At 36.7% G+C, this 17713-nt stretch overlaps 1 protein-coding gene across 32 annotated transcripts in view; it reads right to left on the bottom strand.

The window, feature by feature from the left end:
* Positions 1-17713, bottom strand: part of NRXN1 (neurexin 1) — a 675546-nt gene that overhangs the window by 395994 nt on the left and 261839 nt on the right. For all 32 annotated transcript variants that reach the window (XM_030946729.1, XM_030946748.1, XM_030946751.1 and 29 more), the window contains one exon: positions 8868-9306. In XM_030946729.1, the coding sequence (XP_030802589.1) occupies positions 8868-9306 (439 nt within the window). The remainder of the gene's footprint in view (positions 1-8867; positions 9307-17713) is intronic.

Here is a 17713-nt window from a genome sequence, read left to right as displayed (position 1 = left end):
ATTTTACTTGTGCAGCTATAGAATCATAGATACACTTCAGTATTTCAATTGCAATGCAGACAGGAAGTTAATGATCTAAAAATCCTTTATGCACAGCATGAGTACAATATGAAAAATCCCAGTCAAAATCCCCTTATCCTAGGTACAGAAGAAATGCAGTTCATAGCTATTTTCAGAAATATCCTCTTTGTGCATCAACAACAACAAAAATATCTTCACTCCCTCATATGTATTTCAAAGCCTTTAGGCCAGGGTTGCATTGATAGGTTGCAGCCTGGGAGGCAAACCTGAGTCTTTGGTTTGGGCCCAAAGACACAGTACTTTAAAAAAGACTCTCACCACTTCCAGTGGGCTTTGGATAAGACCTTTTTTTCTTTAAATGTAGAAGAAACATGCTCTCATCAGCTGCCAAGCAGGCAATCATTAAGAAGGAAGTGATGTGGTCCTGGAGGGAAAATCAATGCCTCTGACACTTATCTCCAAATGTGTGCATGTTACAATGAGATGGAGAGAAGATGTATACAGACCTTCAGGAAACCAGAAATATCTTTTCCATTTTAGTCTAAAAATTTAATTAAAAAAAATTGAACCTCAAATAGAGTTCTTTTTATGAAGTGTCTGAACAGAGAAAATTTAATCATCAGCAAAGAACCTTTTTTTGGTAGTACTTTGTTTAAAATAATGAGGTATGCAACACCTACAATTTGAATAAGAAGGAAAATAAATTTAGTACATACAGTCACAGAGCATACTTATGCCAAGCAATTTTAATTTTATTTCTAAGTAAAACCACTTGGCAAAAAAATCTTCACGTATATCTTCATAGAAGTGATTCCTTATCACTCTATGTGGGTACAAAAGCAAACAAAATAGAAATCAAAATATTATATAGGTCATAAAACTCTTCCAATGACCAGTCACACCATGCAGCACTCTTATCTGCTGGGCATAACATTAAAAGTGTTTTAGTGGTGACAAGACACTGAAGAATCGCATTCACCATGATGAATTTAGCACGCATATATATACAAAGTGAACATGATTCACCATCTCCACTGTTAGCCTGAAACACATTCCAGAAGATAACACTGATTACCAAAAATGCTTCCACTGTGGTAGGAGTTGTGCATAAGAAGAAATTCACACTTTACACAGCATACATACTAAAATGTGAGTTTTAAGCAAACAAAGGCAGGTCAGAAAAAGATCATTCTCTTACTTGGGTAGAACCTAAAATGTAGGCTTCTCTTTTAATAATGGACTCCAGTGGAAGATATATTTTTTCTGTTCTTTTGTTTGTTCAGTAGGTTAACTTCAACAACATTGACAGAATTAATATCTAAAGAATTTGGATTGTTAGTAAAAGCTGTTTGGGGTAAAGGTCTCAGGAGGTCCAACTCACATGTGAGACTTGAGACATGGATTTTAGAAGGGCTGGATACCACAAACAGTCTCCCTACTATTAGAAGAGAACTAGCAAGATAAAACTATGGCTTGCATAGACTTTTTGCATCTTTATAAGCATGTTGAAAAAGTGAGGATGTGGATAGTTTTCCCTTTTATGTATTCTAAGAAATTATTCCTGTATCAGTTGAATAATCCCATAGACATAAAAGTGAACTTCCAAGAAAGTATGTAAGAAATATGCATGCTGAAACAAGATACTTTTTCTTCCAAACTTCCATCTGTCTAAAACAGATAAGAGATTAGGGTTTGCTAACTCTAAAAATTTGTTGTTGCTTCTCAGCTTCCAGAAGCAGAACTTGGCACTTACATAGAATGCTTGCTATAGGTTTGACCTTAGGCATGCAAGCATAAACATTTTGAGATCTGATTAATCAGCTGAGTCAAATAAGGACACCTATAAATGACCTGTCAAACCAAGAGACACTTTTCAAAGACCATCCTAGGGTATCAGGAAGGATGGCTAACAGCCAACAGATCTTTTTGTCTCTAAAAAACATTTGAGAGACTGTAAATATAAATTGTACTTGTCCTCACAGTGTTTTTTTACTGCTATTGTTGCTTGCTGCCATCTGTTGATGCACAGGCTAATTTAGGAGCAAACACTCTAAACCCATGTTCAGGCAGCACCCACTTGTGCACCCACACACGTTAACTCAGCTGCAGCCTCCAACAGCGAGCTCCAACATGTGAACAGTGCTGCTTTCTGCTGGACAAAAACAGCCATATTTTCAACACATTAACAAAGAATCCCAAAACCAGCTTTTCTAATAAAAAATAAAAATGTAGTATGTTGTGATTACCTTCAGCTCACAGAGAAAAAGATATATCTCTGCTAGTGTAGCTGCTGCTCTGTGTTCCAAGTGGAAGCTTTGCAAGCACAGAAGGCTTAGGAAGGTGAATGATAAGGGAAACTGGTGACTGTGAATTACAGTAAAGTGATAGATTGAAGCAGGAAATTTTTCTTCTCTGTGTCATAAAGGATTACCCCAAAGAGAGCTTAAGTATTATTTTGAATAGATGTCAACAGCTTCTTAAAGAAATGAACTTTTTGCCTTCCCAGGTAAAAGACATGAAACCCCATAAAATACTCTGTGTGAGAAGTCCTCTGAAACTTTATCTGAAACCTTGCAATCATGGCATTTAATGACTATGGGTAGAAAAACATGACAGGCAAGCACACAGCCAACAGTGCTGATGATATCCAAATTACCTTTTATGTATCTCTGACAGACAACACACACTTTACTCACTAATTGCTTTGTAAACACAGATGAAAAAAGGAAAATCCAAGTAAAAGAAGGGAACATAAAGATATTCCAAAATACAGCAAAAACTACAGAGCCTTTTAAGTATCCTACAACAAAATGCAGAGCTCAAGTTCATAGAATGTTGGCCTACAGAAAATTAACAATGGTTCCATCAGCACCTTTGGATTCACAGTGCACCCAGAGCTGAGACAGAGGTGGTAGCACATGCTGTGTCGTCCTGGGGAGGAGGTTTTTTTCTTCTTGTTTTTTTTTTTTTTTTTTCCTGGTTGGTTTTTTGGGAGGAGGGAAAAGGGGGTGATTTTTATTAATACCTTTTCTAGTTAACTGCACGGGTTTGGGTTTGTTTTCCTGTGTTTTCTGTGTTTTGTTGGTGTTTGGGTTTTGTTTTTTTTTAAAAACCTGTTATCTTTCTTGAGGGAAACTTTCCAAGTTCTACTGAAAACATCTCAAACTGGACCTCATAACCATGGGAGAAGCTGCCACAGAAACTGGGGACTGTGATGCACACCTCCTTTCACAGACTTCAATTCTACTTTCTCTGGGAATTAAAGGCAGATTAAAAAGAATTGTTTTGATGAATAACCAGTGTGCTCCAATCCATTCAGTTGTTTCTGAATAACCAGTGTTCTCCAATCCATTCAGTTGTTTCTGCCTGTGAATATGGAGGGACATCACTTTCCATAGAGGAAGAAAGGGAAGCTAAGGGAGCATCCAAATATCTTATGAAGCCAGCACAAAGAGGGTTAATACATTTCCTTGTAGAGATACTAAAATGTCATTCTCAAGACAGAATTTTACAGGAGCAAAGAATGGGACATATCTTGTTTAACAAAATAACCTAGAGACAACAGATTTTATGAGGAAGCAGCAGATTCAGAAGAGCACTCAAGAGGGAGAGAAAACTAAAACTTGAAATTGTAACAGTTCTGGAGTAAGAACCATCCTTAAACTTCCTTCTTTTCATAACAGCACTCAGAACCAGATAAGTAGTGATACCACTTTGAAAAGAGCCATAATGCCTTCCAGGAAACAAACAACTTCTGTGCAAAGTTTTCTAAGAATCAAAGTAGAAAATAATTTTTGTATTTCTATCAGAGTAAGAAAGAAATGGAAGAATGCTGACAGCATGTGATTTGTCCTGTCTGAAAGAAGTAAAAAGGAATGACAAAGACAAGAAGGTGTGGGGGTGACTTATTTAGTCTGGGAATTCATGATCTAGCTTCAGATTCTAAAAACAAGATTCTGCAGCATTTCACCTGAGAACACAGTGCAATATAACCTCCAGAAACTTCTTGCTGTATTTGAAAAGCAGTTTGAAGGAAACTAATGAAGTTATGGTTTTCAGCAAGAATTATTGACTTCAAGGGTAACTGATTAGTGAGAAGTCCTTCAAAGGACAAGTCAACAATATAAGCAAAAAGGGAAATGTATTATTGATTACAGAGAAGCCTATTGTGCCACTTAGCTGTGTGTTGGTTAGGTTTTATCTTGGACTCTAAGAAAGATGCAGATCAGCCAAGAAAGCTGCAGATCATTGAAAGAATATTCCTTAAAATGAAGTATAAACCCATCCTCCCAAGTATGAAAACAATTAACATCTGTTGAATTAGGAACACATAAATCTGGCTGTTGTTAGAAGGTTAAAAAGGTGTGGGGATAATATGTAGAAGAGTAATGTGAGAAAAAGAAAGAACCTGCAACAACACCACGTGTTACAGACATCACAAAGCACTACTTACAGTGAGATGTTGATTATAGTTAAGCTCTAATTACATACTCCAGAAATCATTTCTGGTGTTCAAGCTGAAACTAACTTTAGTTCAAAATTTCAGTGACTCAGCCCTTAAATGCTACCTACCTATGAATAGATGCTGATACATTGTGCCTTATGCTGCCCTGCACAACTGGAGGTTGACAAGGGGAGTAAGTTTCCACCCTGAATTCCCTATGTAATGGTGGTTTCCAAAGGATGAACGGTGGTTTAGCAAAAAATAATTTAAAATTGCATGATTATCCTTGCATATGGCAAACAGTTTAAAAAAAAAAAGAATGCTTAAGTTTCAGAAAACAGTTATTAAACCTATTCCTACTGTGTTACAAGAAACACTGTGAGCAAAGACCTTTACAGCTGCTTCATGGTTGCTTTTTATTTCATTTGGGTTTGTGGGTTTTTCCCTAATTCTTCTTTTCTGCAGAGTTTGCAGTACGGTTAAGAGCAGAACAGGCAAACATTTCCCTCAGGTATGACTTAATGAGCCTCTCCAATCATATTCATTATCTCAGCAATTTACTTTTTCTTAAAACTGTGTATAAGAAACAAAATCACATTTCTAAATCTCATCTCTTCTCCTGATCAGTTAAATATGAAGATTTTAAGTGCAGCTACTGCAACTGTTCTGTTATCTCTGCTTACCTGGCATGGCCTACTTTAGCTGCTTTTTGTGCCTGTGAAAAACATCTGCTTGTTAAGGAACGTTGAAAAATCAGAGCAAGGTATTAATTCCAAATACATCTTCTGTGCTAAAACACAATATAATAGCTGTGATGAGGACTGTGACTTCAACATGTAGCCCATGACCAAGACAGGACACATAAGAGGCAGCTATAAAATTCAGATATTCAGGATGTACAGCTCAGGAGTACTGGGGGGCAACTCAGGACACAGCAATTGGTAGCACTGCTGCACACCTAGCAAGAAGGATGGACCAGAGGAGAATATCTTATGAATATTTCTCTTTACCTAACCCTTAAATGTTAACTAAATATGGTCTCAGGAACTCTGTCCTACCAATGATCATCTTTTTTTAGGTAAGAAAGCCCTCAGAGTAAGTCATACAGGAAACAGAATGGGATTCTAGGGTGAAAACAAGAATAACAGGTCAAAGCTTTCAGCAAAAGGAAATTAAAAGGTACCATATCTTCCCTCTTCCTTGTATATCTCAAAATCTGAGTGGATTGACAGAATTACCAATGAATGGGGCCTGGATGATTGCAATTTAAAAATGTGTTCACATTCTCCCTCTGTCCTCCACTGCAGTCCCAGACAAGCCAGGGCAAAGTCAGTAGTTTAGAGTGGATGCTCACTGTGACTGAGAGCCTGGAGGAGAGCAAAGAATGAGAAATAAATCTAGTACTTGCTGATCCAGCTAATATGAAAGTCAAGGAAATTAGCGAAGCTCCTTGAGAAATGTCACAACATTCTTCTGTAGGAGGGAACCACTCTGCACTGGATTTGAAATCTAGGAGCAAAAGGTTGCAAGACACCAAACTTAATTTAAAGAAAAAAAACTCCACAGTTTATTTGAGCTTCTTATTCATTAACAGAAGAATCTCTTCCTTTATGCTTGATAGCTAGGGAAATATGCTGTCAATGGCAACAAGAATGTCTCAGAAAAGCAAATTTTTTTTTCCATACAAGGCATATTCATTCAGTTATATAAAAATTCTGAAGGAAAGCTAGTGAAAAGTAATCCTATTCATATGATCTTTAGTATGTTTGGTCTGGGCTAGAGAAAAGAAACTGAAAGGCATCCTGAAATAGAAAAGTGAATTTCATACTTTATGGGTAAAACACATGCATAATGTGACCATGAGGTGGAGGGGGATAACATGCTTAGGACAGTGAGGAGGGCACACAGCAAACTCACTGCCCTGGACTTCAAGAGAGCAGACTTTGGCCTCTTCAAGGCACTACTCAGTGGAGCCCAATGAGAAAGACCCTGGAGGGCAGAGGGTCAAGGATGCTGGCTGGTGTTCAAGGATCATTTTCTCCAAGCTCAGACACGATGCTTCCCGACAAGGAGGCAATGGGGCAAAAATGCCAGCAAGCCTCTATGGATGGATGAGGAGATGCTGAGCAAACTCAGAGCAAAAAAAGTGCTTTCAGAAGGTAGAAATGAGGACAGGCGGCTTTGGAGGAATGTAGTAAAATTGTACAGGGGCATAGGGATTATGTTAGGGAAGTAAGGGCGCATTCAGAATTGAGTGGGCTGCCCCAATCCTTTTCACTATTTCTATTTCCCTCTATATCACATTTACTGTTACATAAAATCCATATTTTTTGCTTTGGCACATGGTTTCATTGTCACCTTAATTCAGGTAGAGGCATCTCTCTGATAATTTTAATAACCAGATCTTACCATCATTAAGAAAAACAAGAACATTGCCAGTGTCATTGGTACTTCTCCTACCATAAACTATTATTGTATGTATTAGAGCAACAGGAAAATTTTGATTCTATTTCAGATTGCAGTTAAAATTCAATTTGCCAATCCATAAGCCTGCATATTTTCATTCAGTATTCATGGTAATAGTTCAATGTCTTAGAGTTAATAGGTATTACGATTAGTTTTCAACAGTGATGGGGGAGTTGCATAAAATTCACCTATCTTGATCATAGGCAAATCATCAGATGGATTAATTTGATTATTTATAATTCTACTTAAAAAATAATATGCAATCCTGATCATCAGGCAGGTTATCCTTCCTGAAATTACTCTAAATTCTTGCTGATGTCCATTAACAGTTTCAAAGAATTCAAGTATGCCCTAAACTCTTTTAATGGCACCTGCGAGTCGTGTGTTTTGTGAAGCAATGAAAGGGCAGAATTTACCTTCAAATGTAAACAATTGCTATGCATTTATTTCATTCCTTTATAGATCTGTTGGCTTTGGATGTAAGAATAAACTTTGCTTTCAGCAGTCCCACGGGCATGACTATTACAGGATTTAGTGCCTCATATGAATCACTGAAACAGCACTTAAGAAGAAAGTCTGAAATGAAAACTGTAGTATAAATAATGTAACTGCTGGATGTCGAATTCCAATTGAGGATTTTGAGAAGTTGTGTTTTGTTGTTCAGTAAGGCCTCTTTTTTCTTTTTTTTCTTGTTTGTTTTTGTTTGGTTGGGTTTTGTTTGTTCTTGTTTGGTAGGTTTATTTAACCTCAAGAAATCTAAATGAGCGACTGACCTAATAAGAAAATCAAGGTTGATACCATTAGAATTTGAAGCTGCACTTCCCAGAAATCAAATAATTGTTTTTCATAATCATAGTGCAGGTGGATTTCAGCATGGATTTGACCAAAATCTTCAATTTAAACCTGCACCTAAGATTTGCTTTATCTGAAATCTGATTTGTGTGTAGTAAGAAATCAAATCAAAAAATGATAACTTTTTGGGGGGTTAAGTTTCATAAAGAAATTACAATGCAAGCTATAGAAAAGTAGTCACCAGAACGAAGAAACTGTGGGAAATACCACAAAATTCAAAAGAAGTAGTAGTTATATTTTTCAGCACCCAATTTTAGAGCCTACATAAGCTTCAGGTTGAATACTGATATTAATTAGAAAATCTTCAGGACTGAATTACAGACTCAGTATATTCCCTGCCCCCTTCCTCCCCAAATCCTGGTAAGAAGTAAGTCACTGTAGAAGAGAGGTCTCCTCAAACTGATTTATATTGATTATTTTCTTAAGATATATACTCCAGATAAGAAGAGCTGATACACATTGGCGATTTCACTGGATAAATACACTTTAAGCCATATTATATTTCAGTAGCATGAAGAAGAGTTCATGAATTCTTTATTTTTACCACTTTTCAGTGAGATCACCTTTTTGAGTAAACTACTCCAGAATATGAATCACACTGATAGAATGAGGCAAGTCAATTATTCCCATTTCTGCTGACATGTGTTGTTAGTCATTTATTAGAATATTATTTAAGTACTCTGAGATCTGCTGACATGATTGGAAGATGTGTTGTTTCTGTGGGCCAGCTATTCCCTGTGTTGGAGATTATTGTCAGTAATTCCTTTTTTGCTTTATTTTCATTCTTCAAACTTGCCACTTCAGCTATTTGATGTAAGCAAGCACAGAGGGAGATTACTGTTGGTTTTTCAAGAACACAACACACTTTCTTGCAAGATTAAGTACTTGATTATCCAATAATGTAAATATAAGATATTTTACTCAGCAAATTATTGTATTCTGGCACCTGAAAGTAATGACTTCTTATAGTTTCCTTATTTTTCAGATGATGCCCAGCTCTAATTGCGGCAACATCAATATGCACCCAGTATTCTCTCAGATACAGCAGGAAAAGCTATTCTGAATGCAGACAAAAGCAACTTACCTGACCGCCCATCCCGCTGAAAATCCACATGGTACCATTCACCATCATTCACCTTCTTCTGCAAGGCTTTTATTTTTATAGTACCTGATCCCATGTCTAACAGTAGGTAGAGGTGGCCATCAAGCATCTCAATGGCAAAAAAATCAACTTTCACCATCTGTGGATGTTTGGCATCTTTTTGGTGCCTTGGTTTCCCATGACTGAAAAGAATGAGGCCATTTGGCTCAGTTGTACGAAAGTCAAATGATATTGAGCCTGTTTTCTTGGCATTCCACTTTGGCAGAGAGATGAAAGACTCTGGTGTTTCAAATGTGATTGGATCTAAGGTTGCAACATTCTCACATTTAAATGCTACAACCCCATGAATCTTCATTTTAGGATCTCCTTGCTTGGCAAGTCGAGACAGCTCCAACCTGACATCGTTATTTTTATATACAACCTGCAAGCAAAGCAGAGAAGTTACTCAGAGAAACCTGAGCATTTTAACCAAAGAGACACAATCTTGAATAGGCACATTATTTAGAGGATAATGGTGATGATCTATGAATATGATAATTTACATACAAACAAGATGAAATAACTATTTTCATTGACTAATGATTTAATAATTGTTTTCATTAAACCAAACAAAGTTGCTCTAAAAATATCCCTGGAGTTAATTCCAACAATCTGAAAGAATCTACACATAATTTATACTATGAGTTGCAAATTAGCTTGTGTGGCCTTGATTACTTAAAAGCCTTTTCTGCACAGCCATTCTGCTATTATAAAGAAGTGTGAGATTTCATTTTCCTCTAAACCCTTTGTCACTGTCTTAACTCTTCTCTTTATGTACAGAAAATATACCAAGGTCAGAGACTTCATAATTTAACGTCTTCTCATTTTGTCCTTGGGGCTGAGGAGTCATAACATTCATGGAATTCATGAGGCTATATAAGATAGGCAAACCAATAGCATAACAGATCAAAACCAGGAAAACCTTTGAGCCTGTTCAATTTGACAAAAAAAACCCCAACTTACGTATCTTCTCTGACTTTTCTGATAAAAATGAAAGACAATATTAGTTTTAAATCCAATTGACGTCTGCAGCAAATATTCTTGCTTCAAATCACACTTTAGCTTGGTCCAAGAAGCCTGTCACGATGCAACCACTTCCCAGGGTTCTAATGTTTATTAGTGTTTTCTCAAATTGCTGGTCTTTCTTTTATTCATAATACAAGAGCTGCTGAAATGAGCTCCCCAATACCAAAGGTGCACACAAGTGTTTTGTCAATACTTTTAATTGTGCAATAAATTATACACCCAAGCTAAAATACCACTGAAGGGCTGAATACAAAACCATAGTGACAGAAGCTAAAACTTTCTTCTCTGTTTCTAAGGTTAAGCCCTACATTAAAAAGCAATTTGGACAAAAAAAAGCAACAGCTCAGCAAAACCAAGCACTTTGTGCTGAGGCTTCTTCATCTACAGATCTGCACCATACAGGGCTGGATCAGGTCTGGCCCTGATCCAATGTTCCAACTATGCAGTGCAGTTTGGAGCTGTTCAGAGGACCCATCATTGGGACTTTACGACCCTGTTGGGGGTTAGAAAGTGCTTACTAAATACTTAGGATAGAGCTTCTGGATTAATTTCCTCTGAGACATGGTTTGAACACGCATGATGCCCACTCTGACACCCAGCAAGGGAGCACACAGTGGATGAACTGCAGAGCTGTGCTACTGTTAGAAATAAAAGCACTAGCACTTACACAATCTAAGATGACATACCCCACGAGTGATAGTTGTTATTGAAAAATGTTTACAATTAAAAGAAAAAGAAATTATTGATAGAGTGACATTTTTCAGTAAGAATTGTGTTCATTCCAATTATATCATTATCCACTACGCAAATTTCATCATAAGACTTGCCAGAATTATTCTACTATAATAAAATGTATCCTAAAAGTTAATAAATAAGCCTATTTCTTCATTTTATTTCAGAGTTGAGTACAAGTAGCTTTGTTCCCATGAGAGCTGTTTCTCCAAAGACAACAAAAACCTCACTATGGATTGCTGACAGCAGAAATGCTACTCTGCTACAGAGACAGATAATGTGTTCTTCAACTGAAGACATCACAAGTGAATAGAATTGGACTAAACTGTAATATTAGAGAGTAAGGTTCCACATTTCCATTTATCAAATACATCCACAACACCTGAGATTTCACAGACTGTGCAAAGGAGTTTAGAACAGTGCTGCAGAATAAGCACATGCAAGTGACCCCCTCTGGGGTGGCTTTGTGTCTTTAGGGTGAGGAGGAGGAAGAAGCCAGGAGCCCAAGGGGCTACTAAGAGATATCTGGTCTCATGAAGCATTGACCACTTTCTATGGCAAGGGGGATTTTGGATTGCTGCTGCTTCATTTGAAGAAGTAACAGAGGCAACGTTTCTGAATTAGACCAAAAAGAATCAAACACAACCAGAAGATACAATAAATAAAAAGGAACAAATGGTTTCTTATTAGAACTAAGTCCTGCTTGGTGACAATGGAAGAAAATATGGCAACAAAGAACATGAGAAGATCTTCTAAACTGACTTCTGAACAAGAGCAGGTTCCAGAACAAGGTGAATAAATGTACAAAGAGAATTTATTGTTTATGGACAAATCAAACTGTCCAACCTTAATGAAACTGGTTAACAGAACATTAAATTAGGAATTGATAGATATTTTAAAAAACTCAGCAGGCTAAAGGAAAGCTAGGTTTTCCTTGAAGTCTAAAACAGCTTACTATGATCTGAAGCAATTTGCCAGCTCAGAAATAATAATTTCTAATAAATATGGCTTAAAAACAGAATGGACAAAGTGAAATGGTTTTCTCAATAACTCGTCATCAGCTCTTTAATTAACTTAATATACAATGTATGAAGGAAGCGTTGCTAGAATACTTTAGTAACGGTGACAAATATTGTCAATTTTATGCCACCAATATTAAAACATTCTTGGAATCCCTAAATATTTTAAGCGACAATTTTGTGCTTCCCTGTTCCACAACTGAAACTTGGTAGCTACTGAGAAGCAAATGACTGCATTTTGTTACATACATTGTGGGGAAACTTGAATAAAGTCTATATCTATGTTTTAGAGTGCATATGTTCTAAGTTTTAGAATGTGCTTATGTTCATTTACTCTTTCTAAAAGGAAAATTTTGAACTGAATTATCATGGATAATTAGTAATAAACCAGGAATATACGAACCATAACTGAAAAGACCTGTAAACTATTAACTGAACACAGCTTGCATTTGGGAGCCTGTTTCCTGGCGTTATGCTGGGATTCTTACCCCTCTCCCTATCCATGAAAAATGTACTCAGCCATCAGTGAACCACAGCAAAAGGAGAAAAGTGGTACGTTCACAGAAATTAGTTGTCATTGAATTTTGGGAAAACCACTGAACAGTGAGGAATAATTCTGAGACTAATATCTGCTTTATAAGGTACATGCTTCAGAAACAACAGCCTCTAGGGTACAAATAACTTACTGATTTATCCATTGATTTTGCCTTTTAATTTTTCTCTTGCTTCTGGGTACATAAGGACAAACATATTTTTAATAGGTCTTATATTATCTGCTCTTTCCATCTGAGGCACACGGCTCACAACATTAACTCAGTACATTCTCCCTCCTTTAGAGACAAGGATCCACAATTAGTCAAGTGAAGGGAATTGGCAACAGAGAAATATTGGAGCCACAATCCTCTTTACTCCCACACAGCCCATCAGTCACTATGCTGGCACCCATTGGGTCAGTGTCACCATCATATTTTTTGAAAAATCCTGTTTGCCCAGGATTTCTCTCCTGGGAAGCTGAGAAGCCTCAGAGAAAAAGGAAAACAGTAATTATCTGATTCACTTCTCCTGTGTTTTGCTGCTTTGGAATGTGTTTGGACATTGTTAACCTATTGGTCATTGTTTGATTGGTTTTATGTGAATTGTTTTAACTTAATGACCAATCACCATCAGTTGTGTTGGACTGTCTCCTAAAAGTCACAAGTTTTCATTATCATTCTTTGTAGCCTTCTGTCTGCATCCTTTCTCTCTTCTTTAGTATAGTTTAGTAACATTCTTTAATATAATATAAAATAATAAATTAGCCTTCTAAGAACATGGAGCCAGACGCATAATTTTCCTCCCTTCATCCAAGGGACCCCAAAACCACCACAGGTTGGCCCTGGGTTTTATCTTGCTCTGCACTCACTCTCATACCTGAGCAGCAATCTAAGATTCCTGCACATGAAACTTCCAGACCTCAGGGAATTGTATCATGCCATTAAGAGCACCTTGAATTTGTCTTGTGTTCACTCTGTTCTTTACTGCTAACATCAAGTAAGTTTCAAGATGTCAGTCTTTAAAACATATAATTACCTCATTCTTGGAAACTGCAAAAGGTCACCTGAACTCCCAAGAAAAACAGAGCAGTTAACAATATAATTTGCAACCAAGCTATCCAAAGTGAGGAATAAATTTATGTCCTAAGAGAGACAGGACAGAACATTTTACAATCAAGATAACAGGCTTCCTTTGCTACCACCCAGGCCACATGCTGGGTAACTTGCAATATCACAGAGCTGGATTTATTTGTTAAGACAGCCTTAAGACAGCAATTATTACCTAAAGCTCAGCACTCTCTTTAATGTGGTCTGTAGTCATGGAGAACAACCTAAATTAATTCATGCTTCCCAAAGATATATCATGTATAGGTTTTTGGGTTTTTTTGCAAGTTGGGGCACTACTATGCAATGAACTGCAGAAGTGTAAAGAGGTATCAATCTATGAATGACCCTGGGAAAAGGTGAAGGAAAAGAGAAGGAATTTGTACCAGGAATGTATCCTAAATCTATAACTATTCAATTAGCAAATGTATAAGTCAAGAAAATTAAAAAAAAAAAAAAGAAAAAAAAAGAACACTATAAATTCATTCTACTGACCCTATCCCATGAGATTTATAATGATGAAAGGTGTGGAAAAAATCCAGATTACAACACTATTTTCAATTCAAAATGCAGCCCTTCCCATATCAAATATTATGAATGAAAGAAAGGCATTATTACATTATTACAAATTAATGTCTTACATATTTCAAAATACTGACTACTTCTGCCACCAATGGCTTTTCAATCATTGTGCTTTAAAATACTTTAAATTATTTATGAAGCATTTATTTCAAATTAATTTACATTCTTAAAACCAAAAATAATCCTCAAGAAGCTGACCACATCACCTGATTTGCAGCATCTAGGTTTCCTTGAGAACCAGAGGGGGAACCCAGGATTTCAGAGCACCTACCATTATGACTTTGCTCCAGAGGACTTGTCTATTTACTTACTGGGAGGTGAGGTAAAATACTTTTGTAAATGGAATTTGAATAAATGGATGAACCCTGTATCAAAACCTGTTAAAAATTGGAGGATATAAATCTTTATTACCCTAAAACAGTACATTCATATTTTCATATTTCTGTGAAACCTGGATCACCTGGTGCATGCAATCGCAGTTAATTCTCCAAAATGGAAATTAATGTCACCCAAAATGGCTCAGGTATGTGCTGCCAAGGTACAGATTTCCTCTGAAAAGTGGTCTCAGCAGGAGGGAACTTGCTGATGTCAGAAACTGTAACAATGGGACTTCCAATAAGGGAAACCTGAGGAAATTTTTTCAGCTTGCTTTACCAGCCACTAGAATTTCCATGCTCATTGAGAACTACCTGCTGCACACAGCATCACATTCTCCTGAAATCCAACTGCAAAACTGACCACTTACAGTCATCATGTATTTTTTTTAGCACTTGCTGTATGGTTTTGAACTAATCTGGGAACATCAGCTTCTCACAGGAGGCTTGTCATTTTGCTAATAAGCCTCCATGCATTTTCAAGCTCCAAAGTTAAAATATCAAGGAACACAATAAACTACAGACTATTTACACAAAACTTAAGGAGCCCAAGTTCAAATGTTTGCAATGGGGTGCATTTTTGAACACAATATGAAAGCACACAACATTAATGACAACAGCTATTAAAACCTCTACATCATAAACCAGCTTTGCTTTCTGAATATAGAGAAGGAATTAGGGAGCATATTGAATGCTCCAAGGGAAAAACTTTTTCTTCCTCAAGTGAAATGGTTTTCATTCTCCTGAGGTCAACATTTGTGCAAATCTGGTAGTGATGGGGCAATTTGAAAGGGAGTCACTGAGCAGCAAAATAAAACCCAGGTATCTCTAGAGTCTTACTAAGTGGGAGGTAAGCCTAAGGACAACAGGATAGGGTTCCACAGTTAAGATACATAAACACTTGAAGAAAATAATAGCACATGCATTTTGTTGCATTATTTTAGATCAACTAATATGGTCTGGGAAACTGCCCTGGAAGATTAAGCTCAAAAAAAAACCCCTTGACTTAATTGATCAAATAAACAAACAACAACAAAAAAATAATAGAAAAGTACTACAGTGCAGCAAATTCCTTGGAGTATATATCTGGGATTTTCACATTCCACTGTTTCTTCTTCCTGTCTAGTCTGAGCATCCAAAACCACAGAGTGCAAACAGATCACATTCAAACTTTCGAAAAATATTAAACAGGCTTGTGCAAGGCAAACATTATTTATACAGTATGGTGATGTGCTTTGTTCTGCTTTTTGTTGCACTGTTTACAGCTTTATATATAACAGGCAGATTTTAAAAATCAGACATTCTCTCCACAGACTACTTTGGCCTAAAGTAGAAAGAAGAAAACCATTATAATGATTCTTAGGAGGTCTTTTAGGAGGTCAGGACCAGTAATCCAGGGATTTGGGTTTAACCTGCGCCTAAATGCCTCACAGAGAACTTAATTCTCCTTGCTCCTCTGTAAATTGAATACATCATCTTCTCACAGGACAGCAACTTTCTTGAAGACTGAAGTTTACATTACCAGTACAAAATCTAGTGAAGCTTCATCCAAAATCAGACTCATTTACACACACATTTCCCACAGGGTGTCAATCCCCCATTTTCTTTTTAAGGAAAACAGGTATGATATAGATCTGACTTTCTAGTCTGCAACTACAGAGTCCAGAGCTCACTGATCATTCAGATAAAAAACCACCAAAATCCACCCAATCTGTTCAAAAGCTGCACAAAAAAGAAAAGCTGAACTTGAGCAATCCATGTCTCAGGGTGAACACAGAGAATCCTATGCCCTGATAATGCACTTGGCAAGTGCTTTAATGCCACACTACATGGCTAACTAAAGACAACAAATTAGTGATGTGTGTTGTTTCTGTAACTAAGCCACATGGACATTTTCTGCACTCCCTTTCCTTAAAATCACAGGATATACTGCACATCAGGCACTTGGAAAACTTATGTTTACACAAAGCAGGCATACTTAATGTACACAAATTTATACTCTATTTAAACTGCTAATTATCTTATCCCTGCAAATTCTAGGAAGGAAAATGGGCACCAAAAAAGGCTAAAATTACCATAACCATAGGGAATTTCACTATGATTTCAAAAATACACCTGTACTTCTACTGTGGATTGAAAATCATAACTCTCCTACTCCCAAATAATGATGTAAAAAGAATGGGGAGAAACAAAAAGAAAATCAAACCAAACCAGAAAAACACAAACCCAAAAGAACTCCCACAACTCAGTTCAAAGTAGGTATATTAATTATTCCGTGGCAACAAAAAAGTTGTTAATGGATATATCCACCTGAAGAAACAAAACCAGTACTGACAGAAACAAAGTTATAGGCACACTGTGAGTGTAAATTTAGATTCCCTGTGCAGTATGGGCAAAGTCACTTATTTGCAGAATTAATACAGTCATGACAGCTCATCTTCTAGGCCAACTAGTCTTTTCTGCTGGAGTTTTGAATGTGGATCCCAGAACTGCTTGTTTCTTTTCGCCTTTGACTGCCTGAATAGAGATGTTTTAAGGGGATGCCAGAAAATGCCTTTTTATGTTCTGAGTTACTGGAATATCATTTAACATGATATATTGGCAGAACTTAGGAAAAAAAGAAAATCAACATTTTTTTCTCTAATAACATTGATAATGGGATTGTTATGTTTTTCACCCTGCTGTGGACACAAGTCTTTTGAAGATCTTTTTTCCCCTCTTCAATAGACTATTTTGCTATTCTTTGTATGTCCTGCTGTCTGCTGCCAGACTGCTAAATGTTTCTGACTGTGGTTGCTATGCTTTCTGTTTTTAAGAAATGGGTTCAAGTTTCCTTTCCTTTTTTTTTTTTTTTTTTACTTCCCATGGCAAGAACTCATAGAAATTTCTTGGCAACAGCTAAGTTGCAGAGTTTAGGGACAAGCTGTATCCACAAAAGCTGTATTGGCTCCTTAATAAAGATAAAGCCTTTACCAAGACATAAGTCATGAAATAAAAACAAGAAAAACACAGGAACCGCCAAAATGAAAACAAAATGTATTATTTAAGGCAAAAGCAGCTTTGCATTAATATACTGTATGAAGTCTAAGAAAGAAAACAAATTATATGCTACCGCCAATGACTGTTTGGGAAAAGGAAAGGGTTGCAGGAGACTCAGTTGTCATGCTGGATTTCAGCTTTTTTCTTCTTGTTTCTTTCACAGTGCAATAAGAATTACCAAAGACTAATTCTGCAGCAAAGTCAGAAATGTGCTGGTTTTCCTCTTTCTCCGTTAACCATTCTTACTCAAGATTAAGTAAAAGAACTCTTTAAGGACTACAAGAAAGAGGGGCAGTAAAGCAGAGCACCATCATTACCATTTGTAGGATTCAAAGATTATTTCTTTAGCATAATATTCTTTATCTGCTAGAAATTCCCTA

This window comes from Camarhynchus parvulus, chromosome 3 (assembly GCF_901933205.1).
Source record: "Camarhynchus parvulus chromosome 3, STF_HiC, whole genome shotgun sequence".
In the NCBI taxonomy this organism is placed as follows: domain Eukaryota; kingdom Metazoa; phylum Chordata; class Aves; order Passeriformes; family Thraupidae; genus Camarhynchus; species Camarhynchus parvulus.
Note: the sequence above shows the minus strand (reverse complement) of the source record. Positions and strands in the feature narration are given on the sequence as shown.